At 34.1% G+C, this 21870-nt stretch overlaps 1 protein-coding gene and 2 non-coding genes across 10 annotated transcripts in view; all 3 read left to right on the forward strand.

Annotated features, from left to right (window-relative positions):
- Nucleotides 1-21870, forward strand: part of LOC123016086 (calmodulin-binding transcription activator 2) — a 120252-nt gene that overhangs the window by 14936 nt on the left and 83446 nt on the right. For all 8 annotated transcript variants that reach the window (XM_044416309.1, XM_044416305.1, XM_044416311.1 and 5 more), the window contains exon 2: nucleotides 12481-12561. In XM_044416309.1, the coding sequence (XP_044272244.1) occupies nucleotides 12522-12561 (40 nt within the window). In that variant the 5' untranslated portion in view covers nucleotides 12481-12521. The remainder of the gene's footprint in view (nucleotides 1-12480; nucleotides 12562-21870) is intronic.
- Trnap-agg lies at nucleotides 13139-13210 on the forward strand. The gene has a single exon. It is a non-coding gene; the product is annotated as a tRNA-Pro (tRNA).
- Nucleotides 13448-13519, forward strand: Trnap-agg. Its single transcript has one exon. It is a non-coding gene; the product is annotated as a tRNA-Pro (tRNA).

A 21870-nucleotide genomic window follows, 5' to 3' on the forward strand; every position in this document is an offset into this window, starting at 1 on the left:
TTGTCAACGAGAAATATTCACCAACATCGTGTCGCACACATGTTAACGTCGGAAGCTATAATTTTTTTCTTTCTCACTCAAGATTTAATTTAATTGACGTATTTTTTCCAATGATAAATCATTTCAAGTAGTTTCGCTCAAAACGTAATTGCCGTTCATTGAAAGTGGATAATATGTTGGCACGTCGTAAAATGTACCGGCAGTTAAGTCGTTTAATTCTTCTGACCGACGAGAAAAATCAAACAACTGGCGTTTAACACCTCATAAAAATTGTGACGAGATTTTACTGTAATATAGTCGAATCATTACTTTGTTTTTCAACCACACGTGTAAATGAATTCATCACAATAATGAAAATTCGGTTTATAATCTCTTGAGGTTCGGAAGATAAATTGAATTTCCGAGTATGTAAAAGCGTGGCATTTTGTCTAATAAATTTGGTAAAAAATCCGGGTCGTAAGTCACTCTCGTGCAGCCTTTTTTCCGGTGCGGTTTGTTTCGTTTCATGTCTGGGGCTCGAAAAAAAAATCCACGTGTGAAAACATAACAAAAGCGTTCACCATTAACACTACAGGCTGTGTTCTTTCGGTTACGGCGTGGTCCGAAGCTTCATACTCCGGAATTCATTAGTTAAACGCTTCGTTATACTAAATTCACCTCTGTGAATAGCTCGTATTCCTGAGGGTTCATAAAGTTAATAACTTTATATACCAGTGAACCATGGTAATTTAGCGGAGCACGTATGTCGCTGCAATTCCGTTACATTCGGCTAATTCATAATAATTACGTCGTCGAAACAAGGCACGAAATATTAATAAAAATGGCGTGTCGGACAGATTTCGCGGCCAACGGACGCGAACATAAAAAATTTTACGACTGAAGCTGGGAGGCAATTAAAAGGAGAGGACTCGGATTGCCGATCTTGATATTTCTTGGCTAAGGAAAAAAAATATGAAAACGTACTTTACACATTTTACTTTGCATCATTTAAAAAAATTGGTGAAGGCGCCGGGATATTGGATACCAGTATGTTGTTTGAACAACTACGAGTATGCTTTGTGTCAGTTTCTTCGATTTTGCGTTTTTGGTCAATCGCCGCCCCCACGCGACATTTCCCAAAACAATTCGCTGTCGAACTGGGTCATCGGGGTTTTATGGCGCGAGGGGCCGTTAAAAGGTCGGAATTGAAAATTGAAATTCGTCGTCGGCGCTGGTCTGACGGCAAATTGAGAGGCGGCGGTGGTGGTGGCGGTGATATGCTAAGTTGAGTTGGCTGTGACAAATGGGCCATCGAGCGCCGCCCTTAGCCGGTTACCGATCACGGACGAGGTGAATTGTCACCCCACGTTTAACCCGACGCCGGAAATATAGACGATTGGGTTCCTCTCTCGAAACGATGGTATATTTAATCGATGCCAAACCCTTCGAAGCCGCCGAGAGAGGTCGGATCGACATCCCAAGAGAGAACTACTCTGATATGAGAGAGTCTCGAAGACGATGACGCTGGATTCTGCATCTCTTTTACGAATAAAAGTTTTTCAGAAAACATCTATCATTTCGGACCGAGTAAGTGAAATCTTCGCGGATAAAATTTAAATGCGATACATTGACAGAAGGTCTTTGATGCGTTGGGTTGTGGGCGGCTTGGAGACAAATTCGATGTGAAAAAGAGATTTCAATGCACTGAGACAGATGTTTTTTCAGCTATTTACACTGATTCTAATTTATGTAATTATAAAAAAAGTATTACCGCATGTGACAGGAATAAATACGTCATAGTAAAAATCAGGAGGGTAGACCGGTGCGTCATCAATTTCATTTTTTCATTCCCAACACAGAAGTGAAATAAAAAATCATAATGTAATAATCATCACAATGTAAATTGAAACAATTAAAGGGTCTCTAAGGATGGTAGTCTTGAACATTAATTTACATATGTACTTCAACTACACCACTTAAATGTTATGTTCGAGTGAATTTGTCAATTTGACATTGACAATAACATTATTGTCGTCGTTGAAAGTCTTTTTGGTATAATTTGTAAGTATTTTTTGTTTATTGGTTGATTTCTTGCTTTTGTTCTGCGTCTCATTGGTTTCTTTTAATAATTTCTTACGATTAAGTAACTTCCATAAAATCAGGCATAAATGCACTTGTGTTAGTGTAAAAACTTGAAATAATGAGGGGTAACCGATAAAAATTAGCCCCCGTCATCCTTTATTTATTCTACAAAAATGGGACCAATCTTATAAAAAATCATTCAAATGCTGTTTTAGTACTTTACATATTGTGTCTGCTATGGCACAAATCACACTCTGTAAATAAAATTGTGATTATTTGAGATGGTAAATATGAGCGTTGTTTAAGAAGTTCATTATTTAATGAAGTAATTAACAGTACAAACTGAAATAGACGCATTATTTTGACTCTCACATAAGTAACTTTCTGGTTTTCATAAAATCAGAATAAAAGCTTCTTAACGTTTATTGTTTGTTTTCGAAGGATGTAAGATGTAACTTTGTTTTGTAGACGTCTTGAATTTCAGCTTTTTCTTTTTTCTTACCTGGAAGAATGTATAAGATCGTCTATAGTTTTAAACCCTTAAAAAACTCAATGTAAGAAATTACTTGTCCACGCTCCTTATATTTATGATGATTCCTATTTATGAAATACCGATTTTGCATCTGTTTTCTTCTCAACTTCCCCACTGTTCTTTAGAAAATCGGTTTTATACTGATGTACACTAAAAATTCCGAGTTTTAGATACAACATCCAAAAACATGGAAAACATAATGATAAATATATACAGGGACATTTTTTTATTAGTATACATAGTCCTATGTATACTTTAAAAAAAACCGGGTCAACTTCAATATAACTATGACTATTACGATTTAGTTTGTCTAGGCATAGACAACCAATATTACAAAGGCTTTAGTATCTTTAAATACAACACAAACTTTTAAAAATAACAAAGTAAATGTAATTAAATATTAATTGAAAAAAAAATTCAAACTCATTAAAACATGAAAAATATTTGATAATTAAAGTGTTCAAAATGCTTTCCTTGCAGTTCCAAAGAATAAACCAAGCGATTTTGAAAACCTCGCCACTGCATTCCTGATAAATTCAGGATCTATATTATCACATTATGTACGAATACGTTCTTTGAGCTCTTCTAAATTTTGCATTAGAACATTAGTATAAATTTTTGTTTTTAAATACTCCCAAAAAAAAAAATGTTAGGTGCCAAGTATGGCGATTGTGGGGGCCATGCGATGCGGCCATATCTCCCGCTCCACTTTGGTGTACATATCACACAAATGGCATTAACTTTTTAAAGCTGCGCTTTAAATTTCAAGACTGACACTTGACAAACTTGACACAAAATTTTCGTTTTGAATATTATATATTTAGTACCCTCTAAAAGCTTGAAATATTGGTCGCTTAAATTGACCCGGTTTTTTTAAAAGTATACATAGGGTTATGTATACTAATAAAAAAATGTCCCTGTATAATAATAATAATAATAAATACACTGCAGGTAGAACGTCATTTCCAATTTATTTCGGTAAATTTTAAATGCCTTTGCAAAGAATCGTACAAAGCAACACTTTCATCAATAAGCAACTTTAACTCGTTGATATTGAACCTAACGTCAAAAAAATTGTCTTTTGTCATCGCGATGTAAACGTGGTGAGAAGAAACGTCAGATGACGCACTGGTCAACCCCCGTGATTTTTTCCATAATAAGCCAGGGGGTACTTTAGTAGATATTATTTGATTTTTGAATCTATGTATTGTCGTTGATTCTGTGATGTGCATCTTAATGTTGATTCTTCTACATTTTCTGTACATAAGTTAATTTTTACCATCTACATGATGATAATATCTGATTTGTTCTGAGAAGTCTCTATTAAAAAGAATTATTATTAACATTTATGAGATTGACTTTTACAAACAGTTTTTTTTACTTTCTGACAAATTATAATTATTGCACATAACGGATTTTTCAAAATTATATTTCTGTTACAGCGTTTATATCAGCGAAAAATGTCAAAGTTAGATCCAGGGACTCTAAGACAGTCGAAATTGCGACTGGTGGAAAGTCGAATTTGTATCATGACATGACCTATGCTCAGATAGGAGATTGTGGTAGGGTTGAGGGGGATTTAAAGACACAGCGGCGACTCGGAATTTTATTTGTATGAGATGAAGTTTTGAAATTTGAATACAGTTATATTGGAGACGATCAGACATGGCCCTTGTTAGGAATCGCCTCCTCTTGTCTCTTTTTTACAAAAGCGTATCCTCAATGGAGTGAAACTAGGCCATCGATCCACCTCTATAAAAATGTTATTAGTGTAATGGATATATTATGGCTGTTGGGTACATTTGTTGTGATTCACGCGGTCGTGTGTTATTGTAGTCTTTACTTTATGCTGTCACCGGGCATAAAATTTATCGTTTCTATTGTTTTTTGCATAAAGCCAATTTTTATTTCAGTTTGTGCGCTGGCCAAACTGTAAATTTTTCTCTAAAACTTATTTAATCTTGTCTCCGGAATCCTGACGATTCCGGAATAAGAGTTTCGAACGTGTTTTCCGAAACAAATTCTCTTCCTATTTCGCGACGATTTTGTGCGACTAGACACGTTTCGTGGCGTGCGTGTGTGTCGTTTTTTCCGATGGTAGAGTTCGAAATGTTGCTCCGGGTAGTCCGGGAGGCCGCACTAAAGGCCCCATTTAAGTACACGTGCTCGAGTTTTTACCATCGGCGCGCTAACTAGGCAGTTAAACACACATTTCATGTTTTAATTATGCTTTTAGAGGGCCGTAAGCACCCGTCTTCTAATGGGGTCGCATGAAATCCACTCGACGAAGAATAGTTTCATCTCATATTTGTTTGTTTGTTCAGGCTCGAGGTTCTTGCTTTTCTCGTCTCTTAAACTTCGTTCTTTGCAAAATAGTTTATTTTACTTGAAAAGTTTTTGTTTTATGACGTTCTGTTCTCCTAATGTTTCGGTTGTTTTTTTTTTGCGAAACGAAAGAGCGAAAATTAACGGCTACTTAAGTCTTTATTCGTCAGCGAGACGAATGACGGATTTCTTAATTTTTACACGGGGTTGTCTTATGTGGTGTCATTACTTTTATATCCGGAAAACGTAAAAATTTTCATGACGTACGACTTTTATTATTTAAACTTTTCGGACCGAATTTCATACGTTTGCGTTATAAAATCCAAGGTTTATTACGGCCTACGTGCGAAATTGACGAATAAAATGCCAAAATGGGAATATTTTTTGATGCTAGACGCGCTACAGCCGAATAACAGACAAACAAACGTCAGAATAAACCAGAAGATAACTCTTTCATTAATACTAGAAACTAGATTTACATGAAATTATATAAACTTCAAGACAGAAGATTGCACCAGGCAAACGGAATTAAATCACAATGCTGAACAAATGGTCACTTTCTTATCAGTTTTCGGGTTGGAAAGTGGCCATTTCCTAACCTGAACTGCTATATTACATATCAAACTGATAAGGAAGTGACTACTTCGCAACCTCAACCTGATATTTTATATCAATTGTCAAATGCAGTTGAAACGTCCTCCTTTCCAAGTTTTTACATGCTAGATTATTTGATTATTACTTTATGATTGTGGATAAAAAAAATTATTTTAAATAGAAGTGATTACTGATTACAAATCGTTTTGGTTCTCTTATTTGTAAATCATAACAAGATCTAGAATCACGAAGTAATGAAATAGGTGAGTACAAACGAAAGAAAAAATTGAAAAAGTTTTAATACAACACTATGTATCTCAAAAACAATACAAGAAAATCAATAACCCATAAAATATACTGGTAAACTCAACGAAATAAGAAAAACAAGTAAAAGTTTGAAATGTAAATTAGGAAATTTTGTCGTTTTGGACACTTGCGTTGCCAAACGTAACAAAATACTAAAATCAATAAATTCTAATATTAAATTTTTCTTGAAATTCTTAGTTTTTGATGTAAAGCTTTTAGTTGATTTTATATTTTTACATTATTTAAATCAAGAAATGAAAACACTTGAAATAAAAACTTTGGAGTACTTATTATGATGGAAACTTTTATTCGTAAGATATCAGGCCTTAATCCAGTCCTTGTCGCTTTTGCTTTTTTATATTTTACGATTTTATGGCTCGTATACAATCTTACCTTTCTCCTTGCGTATCATTATTTTTGTATGTGTAAAGCATAAAAAATTTCACGACGTACAAGTTTTATAATTTCAACTTTCCGTCTGGATTTCATATTTTTATTAGGACCTACTTGCCAAATTAGGGCATAAAACGTGCAAGAGACGGGCGAGATTTTGTTTTGAGTTGAAAGGAATGTCTTAATTGTTGTTTTTTTCTTTGTAAATTGTGTTTAAAAACTGAAAATATTTAAATTTTAAGTTCGATTTTTACTAACCCGAAAGCCGATCTTATTAATTATACAAGGGGTGGCTTCATGACGAATACAAATTTAACTTTCATTTTGCATTCATGGAGTATTCTAAGCATCATTCAGCTTATTTGAATATAAAGAGATGTTTTCATTTTAGTGAAAATAAGAAGGTTCCTGAAATTTTGTTTATGACATAATCCGGTTTTTTTGTCAGTAATGGTTTTAATTTTTATTTTAATGAATTTGGCGAACCGTTGATGTTATCAAGTTTTTTGTTGGTGCTTTTAGAATATTTAACATATCGCTGCAGCTCCACAAAAGAGATCCTCGCAAACTTGTTGGCCAATAGAGGAACTAAGTTTAAATAGATATCGCGGGAATATAGCGCAAACGATCCCTATATTTTAATAAATTTAAAAAGTTTTAATATTTCGAAGGTTTAATTTTGGTTTGGAGAAGCTTTCAATTATGTTAATATTTTTCGTTATAATTATTCGAGTTTTCGTCCGCTATTAATGATCTATTACAGATAATACGGGAAAGTTTTTCAATTTAATGGGATCGGTTATTTAAAGGGAATTTAATGAATTTTTTAATTAGGGCGTTTTTATTTGTTAAAATCACATTTTCCACATGATCGCACACTAAATCGCTGAATTACTGGCCGAATGTAATTATTTCAATATTTCAATTTCAAATATAAATTTGTTTCGGTCCATTGCTTGCTTCAGTTATTCGTTTTCAGATAATGAAAAATGTCGATATAAATCACCGAGATGTTCACTAGATGGTATTAAACGTTTAGGAATTTTTATTTTGTATTTTAATTCGATCGAGCAAGTTCGGCGAACTTGCAGCCAACTGTCTTTCGAAAAATAAAATTAATTCTCGAATTTATGTTTATTTATTTTATCATTATTCACCTCGAAAGTTAGCAACTTTTGTCACATTTCATCCAGTCAACTGTTGATGGATTAGATTTTTTTCGTTGTTTATTATTCACTTTGTGAAAGTCGTACATCATGTAAATACGAATGTCACATCGTTATTTTGTGGTTGCTTGACTGTAGCTTTTCGCGACATTCGGATAAAATATTAAACGGCGGATCAGATTGTTCCAAGTCCGTTTCTCTTACCACAGTTTTGGCTGATTAGTTCGCGAATGGCCTTGTTTGTCTGCCAGATTTCAAACGAGATTTTGTCCACGTCGAATCGACTCGTTTCAGCCACATGATGCCACTCATTATTAACAAAATAGAGGGGAAGTCTGATTCGTGCATTACACTGTTTTATGTTACAAAGTTTTCTGTGCGATTTTTTTTTTCGGTTTTAGTTAGCTTTATTCTCTATTAAATATTGATACATTTCCGGTAAACTGAATAGTTGTCGAGGGAAAATTACAACACATTTAGTTTGTTTATCTTCATATATTGATTTGTAAGATATTTTCATGTGGGTGTTCACGTGGGAGGAAAGGCGTCGACTTGAACGACGCTGCAATAGATTTACTTTCGAATTTTATCTGTTTCAGGATTTAATGCATTTTTAATGCTATTATATTCTAGCTTTTGTGATAAAAATAACTATTTCAGGAAAACGAAAGGACGAATATTTTGTTAGACATTATTTTTTAAGTTTTATTTTAATCGGTGATCACTTGATCAGTACCATAACAATCAAAGGTTTTTGTGCTCTTTTTGACGGATCATTAAAGCTTATGGCGTTATTAAAATTGAAAACATTGTTCGATCGATTGATGTTTCTATTAAGAATTTTAAAGCTTCATTAACTTTTACTGGTGTACGATATATTCAATACAATGCTCTAACATTATTTTTTTATGTTGAAACGATGCTTATTCATTGCAGTGGGTCAAAGTTTATATTAATGATTATTGGAAAGTTACTCATTATGTAAAAATTGCGATTTTTCGTGCTCTTTCCTAATTATTTCAGAAGGAGATACAGGCTGGATTATTAAAAACGCCCCGAGACATAATATCATTACTTTTAAAGAGACTACAATGCTTCTTTGACCAAAATTAAACAGCTTGTTATCAATAATTTGCTTGTCTTAATGCCCGGTCAAAAATGAATGAAATATGAAAAAAAAAAAAAATAAATAAAAAATGAAGAAAAACATTCTACTCTTTTCACAGTTTTTTTTATTTTATTTAATTTTTACATTGTCTAAAAACAAGTGATAAATAATAAATAGTGAGCTTGTTGTAAAGCAAGTTAACGTACAATTCAAAAATAATAAAATATATAGGGTGTTTCATTCAAAAACTGAAATTGATGTTAGATCCCAAACACTAGATGATAATAAACTGTGCAACTTTGTTCTAAGATGTATTGTCATATATTTAAAAATAATACAGTTATGGCTTGGGGCGCTTACCACAATCCAGGCTATATAAAGTTACTGTGAATTTATAAGGATGGATTTTTAGTGACGTTTTTAAAATTTGGCGAAAAAAAAAAGAATTTTAAAAGATTTATTTGTAGGTACTTTAATAGTTGTGCGGATATTTGAAGAAGTAACAGAAAAGGGCAAAAGAACCTAAAATTAGTCAACTTGTTTGATTCTAATGTTTAGATGATTTTTAAGATACAATGATGTTGAAGTTGTTAGTTTTTGGTGTAAAAGTTTTTATTTTTTCGGTAGATTAGTTCGTCAATTTCACGTCTAAAATTCAGATGTTAGTCTCTCAAAAAAATTGATTTTCGTTGGTTTCTTCCGTATTAAATTTGTGATGGAGTAGTCTCCATAAATCCAGAATAACTTCGTGCTTATACATGAGGTTCTGATATTTGGCATGGAATCAGCCAATGGTGAGTCGCGTCGAGGGACGCGATCGTCTTATGTTATGTTATATATGTCGTTCCATTTCATCCCGGCTGTGTCAGCCAAGTTCTCCACTCGCGGTGACGATTTAACACCTACTTCAATATTAAGAACTGCCGAACAGGATTTAACATTTTCCTCTCTTCGACATTTTTACCTAATCTGGATTTTCAGTTGAGCGCTTCAGTGTGCGAGAGACCTCATTTCGCTTCCCTATCCATCATAATACAAAGCATGTATCAAGCTTGTATCAAGGTAATCAGTATTAATAGCTCCTTCCTCGGTGTAACATTCATCCCTTTTCTGTTGGGCATATCCAGGCTCGGCGCGCACAAAGACCAAGATCTCACCCCGAGACGCAATTGTTGGCGAAATTAACTCGCTTTTGACAAGACGTTTGGCGCAATTATCCCGTTTTATTTGTCTAATTGTCAAGTCGGTACAATTATTACTATGATTTATCGTCGTAGCGCGACGCCACAAGGAATTTAATTGATGAAGTGCGGTGGATGGTCTACATTCAGCGAAAATGATGTATGGTCACCCACAAATATCGATAATAATTTACCCATCGACGCTTAAATTCTACTTACGTTAATGACGCTTTAGTTTCGACGTTACGGTTTGTTTTACGGTTATGTCCGAATAAAACTTTTTGCACGAAACGATCACCCCTCGATAACAATTTCGAATAGAGAACACGCATTTCAGTCATTAAACCCTTGTTAAGTTTTGGTCTTTTTCTACCAATATCGTCACCCATTAAACCATACGAAGGCCGACATAAATTTCTAAATGACTACAATTAGCATTAAATGATCGCCAACATAAATCGACTATCACCCCAATAAATTTCGATGGCAACTGTCGATCATGACGAACGCTCGCTTGGCTCACGTCCAAATATAATTATATAGCGTGTTCATTGCTGACAACTCAATCATTAATTAAATACCGAAAACGCCCTGTTATGATGTCAAAACGGGCAAATTGAGTGCGTTTAACCGAACGGTTACATCATTTTTTATCTATGCTAACGATTGCAGCGGAGCTAATCACAAAAAATACTATTAGCCCCATCGGTTTTTATTAGGCAAGTCGGACAGAGATTTTTTCTAAAAATAAATGAAACACCAGTAAAATAGGTGTTTATACTTGTCTCACTGGTCTAATTGAATTTAGAAAAAGATGACACTTTTGGTAATTTTTTGTAGCTTTGGCTCTCTGTGAACAAATTTGAGAACTTTTTTAAGGTCGCAGTTGCTTATTTAATAGCGTTTTAATATTTTTTGTATGCCGGAGACGAATGTTTCCCTCGTTGCCTCTTCAGAATTTGTCTCCGATTTATCGTCGAAAAATTCTCGTTTCGTTCACGAAATCTCGAAATAAATTAGAAATTCGTTTCAGTTATGCAATAAATTGTAAAAATTAATCAAGTAGGAAAACGGCTTCTCGACAGGAATTAAACGAAAAGAAACAAAATACTTGTACCGGTGCCAGTTTCGACTCCACAGCGTAATCCGAGACGCTCCCAGTCTGACGCACAGACACGCGATAAATTAAACATAATGGTTAGAAAGGAGGCCGTGCACACAGTGTGTGTGACGTCATTCGGCGCTCCGTGTGATGAATCCCGGAATCGAGATCCGGGAACCGCTCGCAGCGCCGGAAGTTCGGTCCTTTGGTGAAGTTTTCGACGACGCCAAGCTTTTCGCACTCAGAAAGCCGCGAATACAGATGTCGCGGCATTAGCGGCTTTTTTTCGATGCTCTAAAGGGTTAATTAATTTAAGCAAACGATAAATTGCGGAAATATTAATGAAAATGGGGAGTAAATGAGCATTCGGTAATAAGAATGGAAGAGATTAATGATAATGGAGTGGTAAAAAGGGAGATAATCTTTCAGGAGAAGGAAAAAGTTTAGTCAAGACGCGGTTGTGGTTCATTTGGAAAAGGATAGGGGAAAAGGGTTGCGTTGAGGGAGAGATAAAATGTGGGTATTTTTATAGCGGGTGGGCAATGAAGAGAAAGGTTGCAGGAGTTACGAGTTAATGTGTAATGAATAATAATTCTGGAAAGGGAGGAAATTTGGAATAGGTGGGGTGATAAGTGGGGCTTAGATATTGGTGAAAATGGAGTGTTAATTAAACGGTATTGCAAGAAACAATTAAGTGAAATGAATCAATAAACCGGGCTACTACAGTACAACACCTGTCTTTAAAACTATTCATTGTCGTCAAATAATGGCCACTTTCGAATCGGTCCATTACCGAATTGACTGTCTATCTTTTCACAAAGACAATATGGTAAATTTTTAATCACGAAATTAATTCCGGAGTATAAATGTTTTGTCTAAGTGTGTTTCTACTATCTAATAAATACGGTGAAATGTTCTTTGGTAAGCCTCTCCGCGAAACTCAATTGTATTATTGTGTTAACCGAGTAACATTTAAACTAAGAACTAAATAATTAGATGTTATATTTATCGTTGTAGGAAAAGTTGCAGTCGTCTGGCGTGTCTTCTAATTTATCTTTCCGCATGCAAGAGCAACTCGCTAGAAGACATAATTGGCTCTCTCGTAAGAAATTCATGTCTGACTTTTAATATGTACACTAGAGGAATTAATTAAAGCATGGGCAAGAATAGACTGTCGGCGAAGTTCAACTTCGGCACTTTTCACAAGCTTTTAAATACGGCGAAACTCATTAGTTGCAAACTTGTATTTTTATTCTCGTGAGACATACAGGATTTTTTCGATTGATCTGTTATTATCTGTCTTTGTTTACTTAACGAAATTTCGTATTAATGCATCTTTGTTTGTCAGATTTTATTTATTTTCTGATGTCTTTTCTAATTTGGATCGATAAGTTCTAAATGAGGAGTTATCCTTGCTTTAGCAGTTTCTCATAATGATCTCTTGTTCTCGTTCTACTAATTCGCTTCGACGCAAAGTTTTGCGTTTTGTTGGTCGAATTTATGGGTCTTTCAACCCTTGTAACCAACGTGGCCGTGTTCTCGTGGCGGAATTCCTGTTATGCATGCTTTTGATTCATCCCTAAGGCAGGACGACGTTGTCTTAACGTCGAGTTGTTACTAACCTCAAAGGGATTAAGGAATCACGAGCAAATTTAGATACAGATTAGGGTGTTTTACTGATAAAATTAATTATTTATTCTTGTTTGTTTCAGATCAAAAGGGAACTGCAGAAAATGTTAGTCTGACATTGGGTATGGCTTCACCTGCAGTTTTCTGTGTCAATCTACAACTAAGTGAGTAAACATTTGATTTATTCAACACAGATCGATCAGGTGCAACTTGTTGCTGCGTTGGTGCTCTTGAACTGCTATTATCTTTTAACAATTACATTTTTTGATATAGTAGGTGTTTTTTTTTTTTCGATTTATTACGAGAGAGAGTGAGTTTATTGGATTTGTTTCTATTAAACGTGTTTATTGGACTAATGTGATTATCCCACTCACCCCTAGAGCTTCACTTTTTTCACTTTTAATTTCAACGCTTTAATTTCTTTAAATACATTTTTAAACATTTTTTCTGTCAATTTAGGTTCAGACACAGTATTGGTTGATTTGTTTTAAAACGCAAGGAACATTAAATTATATATTTTTCTGATTTAATAGGACTAAATGAGGTAAGTATATATTCCTAGGACACTCGGTATATTGTAAAGCGTGTTTAATATTGGAATCAAATTCATATTGGGTACATAATAAAAAACGTAATCAATCCTTTAATTAAAAACATGAAAGTAAATATAAAATTGTGAAAGTATGTCATGTGAGTCGTCATGCTGTTTGTGAGATATCGAGGTGAAAGTGATCTTCGACTGGCTCGTTGGTCTAGGGGTATGATTTCCGCTTAGGGTGCGGGAGGTCCCGGGTTCAAATCCCGGACGAGCCCACTTTTTTTTTTCAAGAAATTTGTATCGTATCATCTTTGGAAACTGTCTTTAATAATCTCAAGTGATTTATTTATTACTTGAAGTGTTTTGATAATGCAAAAATATGTTTTATCATTTAGTTGGCAGGTTGTATTAAATTAATACTTTTTATCATTATTGAAGCTATAAAAATGAAATAAATAAGCATCATGTAACCATTGATAACATCTTTGATTGTTTGATTAAAGTAATTGATTGGCTCGTTGGTCTAGGGGTATGATTTCCGCTTAGGGTGCGGGAGGTCCCGGGTTCAAATCCCGGACGAGCCCACTTTTTTTCTATTTTTTTTAAATGTAGTTACTAAAAACTGCGTTAACTGTAAATTTATGTATAGACGTCTTTGTTCATGGCTTTTCCACTTATTTTTGTCAGTGGAAATAATAATTTTTATTTTTTACAAACATAGTAATTAAGAGAAAATTACGATTCGAACAACCAATTTAATTAAATACGAAATACTTTGATGTTTAGTCTTCATTATAATTTGTTTTCACTAATTATTCATTGCTAGTTTTTTGTGGAGTATACTAACTAACAATTTAGAGATGGTTATATCCGATACCACGCCCTGATAACTCTCAGTATAGTCGCTTTTCCGACGTATCGGTAATTGTATTATGGCGCGGCTGAGTGTGGTCAAGCTTGTTAATTAATTAAACACTTCGAGGGCAGTTGAAGCGAATTGGCCGTACTAAGTTCGAAGTCTAAAACCGCAACATAACCGGATGCATCGGACCAGTGGTGGAAAACGTCAACACAATCATTCGGGAAGTTTTCATTCGGAAAAGTCGATCATCTAGAACAGAACAGAAAGGGCTAAAGTAACAAGTAATGTTTGAAATTTGTAGCTGCAAGACATTTCATTTATGTGTAGCTATTTTTTTAAGAAAATAGTTTTTAACGAGCTTCGTAATCTTGAAATTCTTCGCAACTCGCATTGTTACCGACAAAAAATTTAACATTCTGTAAAATTTTGTCTATTATTTAAAAACCAACCCGTATAAACGTATTTTACTAAATTATTGTTTGATAAGGCCAATGTTGAACAGAGAAAAATTAATACGATTTTTATAAATAACAGATCACTTGAGAATACCTCGCCTGGTGGTGAAGACTGAGTGCGAATTCAAATTTACTATTAAAATGTTGGTAGTGTGGCATCGGTCTTTCTTCTATTAATGTAATTGCCGCGAGAGGGCGTCTACGCTCGTCTGTATCACCTGTAATAAAACTCGGAGGATGAATTTGCCTCATCCCTTGAACGGAGACGTGCATTTTATCTAAATAACCAGCAATTTAATAAACTTGCTTCTCACCTCTGCCATGAAAAAGCGCTACAAAAAGCGTCGCTTTTCCCTGTTCATTTTTCATCTTTTTATTTACATTTAAGGTCAACCTGTTGCGAGTGCAACATATGCCGCCCGTGTGTATGAGTACTGTAGTAATAATAAAAAAGGGGTCATACCGGCGATGAATTACCAAGTCCCGTCTAAGAATCATACAAAAGGTAATTAATATAAAGTGGGAAAGGCATCACAGACAGACACGAGGATGGTACGGGTCAGGACCGGCTCTGCAATTAGTCGATAGCATGTTAATTAGACGAGAAAGTTCGACATCACCTTGTCGTGGTTTAAAGCTATTGTTTTAATATGTCTTATTTGCGAACTTTATAACTTAATATCGAGGTTGGAGAATCCGGGGGTTGTTTTATTGTTCGGTTTACGTAATTATTTAAACATACAAAGGCATGTGCATGCTGAACGTTCACGGTTAATTAATTGGCGGTGTTTTGCTGGAAAATGTGTCTCGACCATGGCAACCAAATAGATTTTATACCTCAACCTGTCCAAAGAAGAATATGGTAACTCGTACCCGCAAAATTGCGACGCTTCGAATAACAAATCGATTGAAGTCATATTTAAAATCTTTTGATGTTTTTCTCGACGGTTTTCTTTGTTCGGTTTAAGAAAATCGTAGGAGTTTCTTTTTTTATTTCGGGAACTGTTAAAATTTTATTGTTAGTTAGGGAAAATTGAAAATTTTCACTATTGTGTGGTCAAAGCATAAGTCAAAAATACTTTTATGAATCGTTCAGTTGTGCGTAACCAATTTCCCGTAATGTGTTTTTCTTATTACTCATAAAACACTAAGGAAAATTAAAATGTTTTCAATTTTATTTATTGTAATTAGCTTATTTGCGCTGCTCCAGCTACTTAATAGCCACTTTGGCTATTTTAAACTTTTATATATTTTATATTTATAAGTTGATTCTTTGCAAAACTATACATTGTTTTGCTAAGAAAAACTGAAAAATTGTTTTTCTATTTCGGTATCACAATGAGCATTTTGTGACACTGTTTTTTGGCGACGTTTTATGCAATACTTTAGCCATCACTGACCATAGGCTGTCGTTTTTAAGTGAGAAATTGTTGCAGTTTAAAGTATTTCATTCAAACTAATGCAATTTAAGCTATTTTTAAGCAATTTGGGTACCACATACGTCAAGTGTCAATAATTTTAAATGTCAAATATAATAAAAAATTCTATTTAAAAAGCGCTCAATAAAGAATAGTATTAAAAACGCGTGTTACTACCTCTCATTGTGATACTCGTGCATTTGTAACACTCGCCACTGCGGCTCGTGTTACAAACTACTTGTATCACAATGAGAGTGTCTCTAACACTTGTTTTTTAATATACTATTAACACTGTTTGCAATTTATTTTATTTTACGGGATAAGTCAGCTGCGTCTGTCTCTAAATGAAATACGTAGTGGGTAGTAATTTTTATGCATTAGTTCTAAATATTTATAATGATTGTATTTTTAGGTGTTTATAAGTATTTTTGTAAAAATTATAAAGATTTAAGGTGAACAATACTATCTAATTAACAAAATTCTTACATAGTTAAAAAAAAATCTGAAGTAAGCACGAACTCGTTATTGAGTAATTTAATATACCGGGTGGGGCATCGGTTACGCGCACTTGATAAATCGCGACTTCAAATTAATTAAAACTGGCGATATTTCATATACCTACCTAACTATTGATAAGGTATAATTTGAGAATTTTTCTAATTTTTTTAGATAATAAATGAGTCCGTAACAGTTTTGTGTGTTTTATGAATACTTTCTGTTAATTTACCTATAAAGTTTTTACACTAAATGAATCTGTACCTGTCAGCGCATCAAACTTTGATATCACAATTTCAAATTTTGATTTGGTTAGCCAAATAATCGCTTTTTTTTATTTAAACACAAACCAGACCCGTGATTTATGACAAAATGGTATAATTTGCCAACAAAAGAATCATTTACTGGTAGCCGACCGCTTTAAAGGGTCTTTTTGTTGTAAACCTTGAAATCTTACCCCAATTGCAGTGCCCCATTGTCACCTAAATTTACGATGGCACAAGTAGCAGGTCATAAATAAAAATGATTTTCAAAGTTAAGATGGAAAATTGCGTTTGATTCAAAATCTAATTGGTATTTTTTTTTCTGATTTTGTAAACAATTGTAGGAAGTGAATCTGCGTAGGTCAGTATAAAAATTAGAATTAAATTTTTTGGGAGAATATTACTTTTTATATTTTTTTTTTGGATTTGTTTGTGAATGAAAAATTACCAAAAAATTAGAGAATGTACCTTACTAATGTCCAGGTAAGTGTGAAAAAATTCAACAATTTTATTTAATTAGGAATGGAGATTTTTTTTTTGGGCGTAACGGATGCCCCACCCGGTACAGGGTTGTTTTGAAATAAATGCAAAATTTTACTGGATATTAGATCATGACATACAAAACTAAAACAAGCACCATTACCGAGGAAAAAAAAACTCACTGTTAATTCATTACTACAAAGTTTATGAGTAGAACTGTATTTACTATTTTATATTTTCAGCAACTTTTTTAAAATAAAATGTTTTGCAAAATGCTCTTGGAAATGCTTTTTTTTATCTGAAATGAATTTAACTTAGAGTAATATGCAACAACGAGTTACGTTGAATTTTTTACAGTATATTTTCAGTGTTATGAAAAAGTTTATGAAGACTTTTTGTTGTATCTATCACCTGTGTGTGTACCTCATTAAGTGACTGACTATTTTTGGTACAGATTTGAAAGCTTATACATTATACAGAGTGGTTATAAATGATTTTCATCTAGCGAGCTTTGGAATTTTTTTGCATGTAAGTTTATTTGTGCCGCTCTACTTTTTTGAAAGCTCTAGTTCTGTCATTAGTGTCACTTATTAATTAATATTAAATTGTTGTTAATTAAACTTTTGTTTCAACTAATTTCCAATAATAATTGATAAGAATGTATACTTTGGAAGAAAACAAGTTTATAATTGAAGTCTATTTTCGAACTGGTCGCTTATTAAACGGCGATTTTTTAATTTTGAGTTAAAACAAGTAGGTACCCCTATTTTCGTAAAGCGGCATGTTTTATTTTACATGGAAAATTCAAAGCTGGTTAGATGAAAATCATTTATAACCACTTTATAGTTATGTATTTGTAATTTGTTCAATTTTTATTGTTAATTTAGTACTTTTGTGATGTTGTGGCTGTTATTACCGACCAAGAATTTATTTTCCTTGATTATAAAAATTTGAAGGAATTAAAAACACATTTCGACAAAAAGGAAATAAACCCGCTCTCTGGTCTGGAGCAAACCGAACGGAGCAATTTTTGCTTTTACGTGCCGTACATACATGTTGAAGTTCGTCCTATTCGTACTCCTCAGGGAAGATCGAAATCTAAAACGCCTCTTGCCCTGCTTTCTTTCCTCCATCGTCATTGTTGTTCCAATCACATAAGAGATTCGTGGTCGATTCTTTATGGCGATTATTGGTAAGCTTTTGCCCTTTTCCCAAAAATCTGATTTTCCTAATTTGTAGAAAATGATTGAAATGGATGCACTTTTCGTTGAGTTTGTGAACAAATTTCAAACTTTGAGCGGTTATTTCTCTCTCCAAGTCAAATAATGCTAACCGCCTCCGCGCATCAAGTAAATTGTCTGGCTTGGCCGACCCCAAAACAACTCGGGGTAAGTTTAGATGCTGCATCCGCCATCATAAACAAAACACCACTACATTGAGGAGACCGATATATCTTATTAATGTGCTAGGAGGCAAAAAATCAAAGTCTCTTGTTTGTTGACGGCCAAACTTGGCTCTTGTTATGGCACTTTGCCGGCACTTCATTACGTCTAAACTTATGCCACCTGACTAGAAATTTTTTGATCGAGCTTTCAAGGGTGCTAAAACACAACTTTGGGAAATTTATTCATATCAGAGGGCTGGTTGTTATGGTAAACAGCGAGTGTAATACTAAATTTGCTCAGGAAATTTATTCGGTTAATTTACATTTGTGCCAGTATTACATGCAAGTCTCCAGATTTCATTAGCGTTCTGGCGACTGCACGTCCTTTCCCAAAAAAAAACTATTTCTTCCGATTCGTAAGCGTTTAATAAAAAGCGAATTCTCGCGAGACGTTGCTAATAGGCCTTCGATCGTTAGTGGGATTTTAAAAATGAGCCAGGACTCGACTGTCATGGGACGCTCACTCAGCATATCTAAGAGTATTCGATCCCCGATGCCCCCCGTCGTAACCCGTGCTTGGATTTTTAAAGAAGTCGTTCGAATTCTCCACCGGACTTCAGTTAGGTCTTCTTTTCCCCGTGCTGATTGTCTGGACATGAGTTCAAAGCGTCTGACGAACTCGAATTGAAATTTTTTGTATTGTTTGGTGGGCGGTGGCGTTTTTTTTTTCTTTACAGATAATTGGGATGTAGCAGTCAGCAGATTGATAAGAAAGAAAGAAAACAGGATATTTCACAATCAGCGAGAACGTAGCATGGAGTGTGATAAGGCTTGAAGATGGTTTAAGATTGTTTTAGATCAATCCCTGAGTTTTAAAGCAATTATTGCAAATAAAATTGTGTAATCAAGTGAAAACAAGCGTGAAAGCATCGCGACAGTTAACAGTAATTACTTATTCAATCTGTTTCAAGTTGCTGTGGATTGTCAACATCAAACAGGCGGAAATTAACTTGGAATGTAACCTTGAATAAAAATATCTAAATTAATTTAAAGATTTTAAGTTGTCAAAGGATCAAAGCCTGAGCTCTTTTTTGGCTCGAAGATTTATAACATTGAAAGTTGTAATTTTTGCAGACAACATATAGAAACCAGAATTTAAATGAAGAATTTGTAACTCTAAAATGCAACTTTTTAACTTGGGATTTTTTTGTTTTTGGAATAGGTATGTTCTAAAAATCTAGTTTTCGATAATTAATTGATTATTGAAACTGAAAAATGTAAGATTAAGAATAAGTGGCAGTTCTAGTAGTACAACTGTACGAAGCAGTATCTTTGATATTTTGCCAAAACATTATAAGTCTTTGTTGTTTTTTTACCATGTTGGAAACTCTAAAGTGTTTCATTTACAGTAACTGTGTATTATGAAAAAATAGTTATTTTTGTTACAAGTATCTAAAATACCTACACTTTTTTGTATACGCTCCCGAAAACAGCTGTTTTATTAGGGACTCATTTGAGTCCCTAAAATGAGTCTTTTCCGGACTCAATTAAATAGTACGTAAAACACTTATTTTAGGTACTCAATCCCCAAAAATAGTTTTTGCAGATTAAAAAATAATTGGTTACTATGGTAACAAATTTTTTTAATTAGTAAGAGGTGTGAATTGGTGTTTTGGGAGCTTTAACAAAAAAATCTTGTATGCCCCACGTACGCAAAAGGTTTTAGGTGACTCATCTCATTAAAGACTCGGCTCCTACGTCGCCTCGTCATTAATTATGATTCGTCCTCTAAAACCCTACTTTGCGTACTTGCGGACGAATCCGCAAAAACGTTTAAGGTACGTGTTACAAATAACTTTTTTTTTTGTTGAAGCTTATAAGAAATAAATTTACACCTTTTATTATTTAATAAAATTTTGCCATCATAGTAACATAGTAGACATTTTTGTCCGGAAATACTGTATTTTGGGTTCTGAGTACCGAAAGTAATCATTTTCCGCATTATTTCTTTGAATCCAGAAACGACTCATTTTAGGGACTCAAATGAGTTCCTAAAACTATTTTTAGGAGCGTATACAAAAAAATATTTTTTAAACAAGAATATTAAAAACAATACGTTTTTGTGATGTTAAAAATGGTGGATGTGCCGCGTTAACGATTATTTTCTGCAACAAATTATTTGCATTTTTGTTGCTTGTCAGGTTGATGAGTTAATTGCGGTTGTTGTCTTTGAGATAAATAAAGAAAGAAATCTAGTTTATAGAACTTTAGTGTATGATGGCGATGACAAACGACTTTACAAATGGTCGTACGAAATAACAAAGCTTGTCAGTTGTAAATTAACGACTTAATTAAACCTTTGCAAAATTAACATTCCCGTTAAAGTGAGGTAAATATTCTTTGGCGCTGTTGTCGTTTTTTCATCGGTTTTAGTGGTGTCGAGTTTGCTTAGTTTCATGTTCACATGAAAGGATCGTTTTCGTTTGACAACCCTGGAGGCTGAGTCGCGTTTTAATTTCGTCTTTTGTGCGGTGATGACTTTCAACACTTGTACATTGTAACATAATCGTGTACTTGTAATCTGAAAGCTCTTAATGAGGCCGTTGTTTCAGTAATTAAAGCGCAGTCTCCTTGTTTGTTGCAAACAATGTTGTCAGATCTTAACTGCATCATTTCTTTGTTTATCTATTTTCTTTGGACAAGTTTTATTGTGTTTTGCTTTTTTCTTTTTATAATCGAGGAAACGGGGAGTCCCGGCAGGACAAGACGGCATCAATTATGAAATAAGCAAATATTTGCCTCAGTTTCTAACTCCGGACGAGGAGATTTATTTATTCGTTTTTAAATAATTAAGGCGACAGTGTTTTGTTCGTTATTGTCATCAGGAGTATTTTTTTTGGGTCGTGTAAACACGGGAACGCGATGACGAGTGTTTGCTGAAATTTTAGGATCGATGATAGTGCCTCGAGCTTTTGTCTAGCTTTTGCCTGCCGTAAAGTTTAAAAGCCAGTTTACAAGATCAATTCAAAGCGCCAAGCTGTAAACATTTCATGTATCCAATATTGGAGTCTGACCGAAAGGGCACGTTAAAAATCGAGCCTTTCAGGAAGCTCTCTTCTTGTGAAAGCTCCGAACCTTTACCCAATTTCAGTCTCCTTTCATTCTTTCTCCTTCATCTCCCGACTTGTGTCGAACGATCTCAATGTCTGTCTATATAACTTGAATTTCTCAATAAGTTCGCCGGCTACTAGTCGCTTCTTTCCAAAGAATTTCATTTTCAACTTCTTATTTTTGACAGGAGGTGTTTACTTTCGATGAAATATTGATACCTCGACTATTCGAAATATTCATAAATGTACAAGATTTTTTGCTTAGATTGGCTGTTATGTTTATACAGACAGGTTCTTTACGTTGCTTTCGGATGCTGATGGTTTGCTATTGCAACAAGCGATCCAGTTTTAGGGAGCGAATAGAAAATCTTCGAGGCAAACGGATGCTTTCTCCGATAAACTTCCCAATTCTTATACATAGAATCAAATATTCAGCTATTGAAATTGAAATATGTGTACGCTTCGGAA

Source organism: Tribolium madens, unplaced genomic scaffold (assembly GCF_015345945.1).
Source record: "Tribolium madens isolate multiple individuals breed KSU strain unplaced genomic scaffold, Tmad_KSU_1.1 Scaffold_19;HRSCAF=116;Tcas5.2_LG9, whole genome shotgun sequence".
NCBI classification, from domain to species: domain Eukaryota; kingdom Metazoa; phylum Arthropoda; class Insecta; order Coleoptera; family Tenebrionidae; genus Tribolium; species Tribolium madens.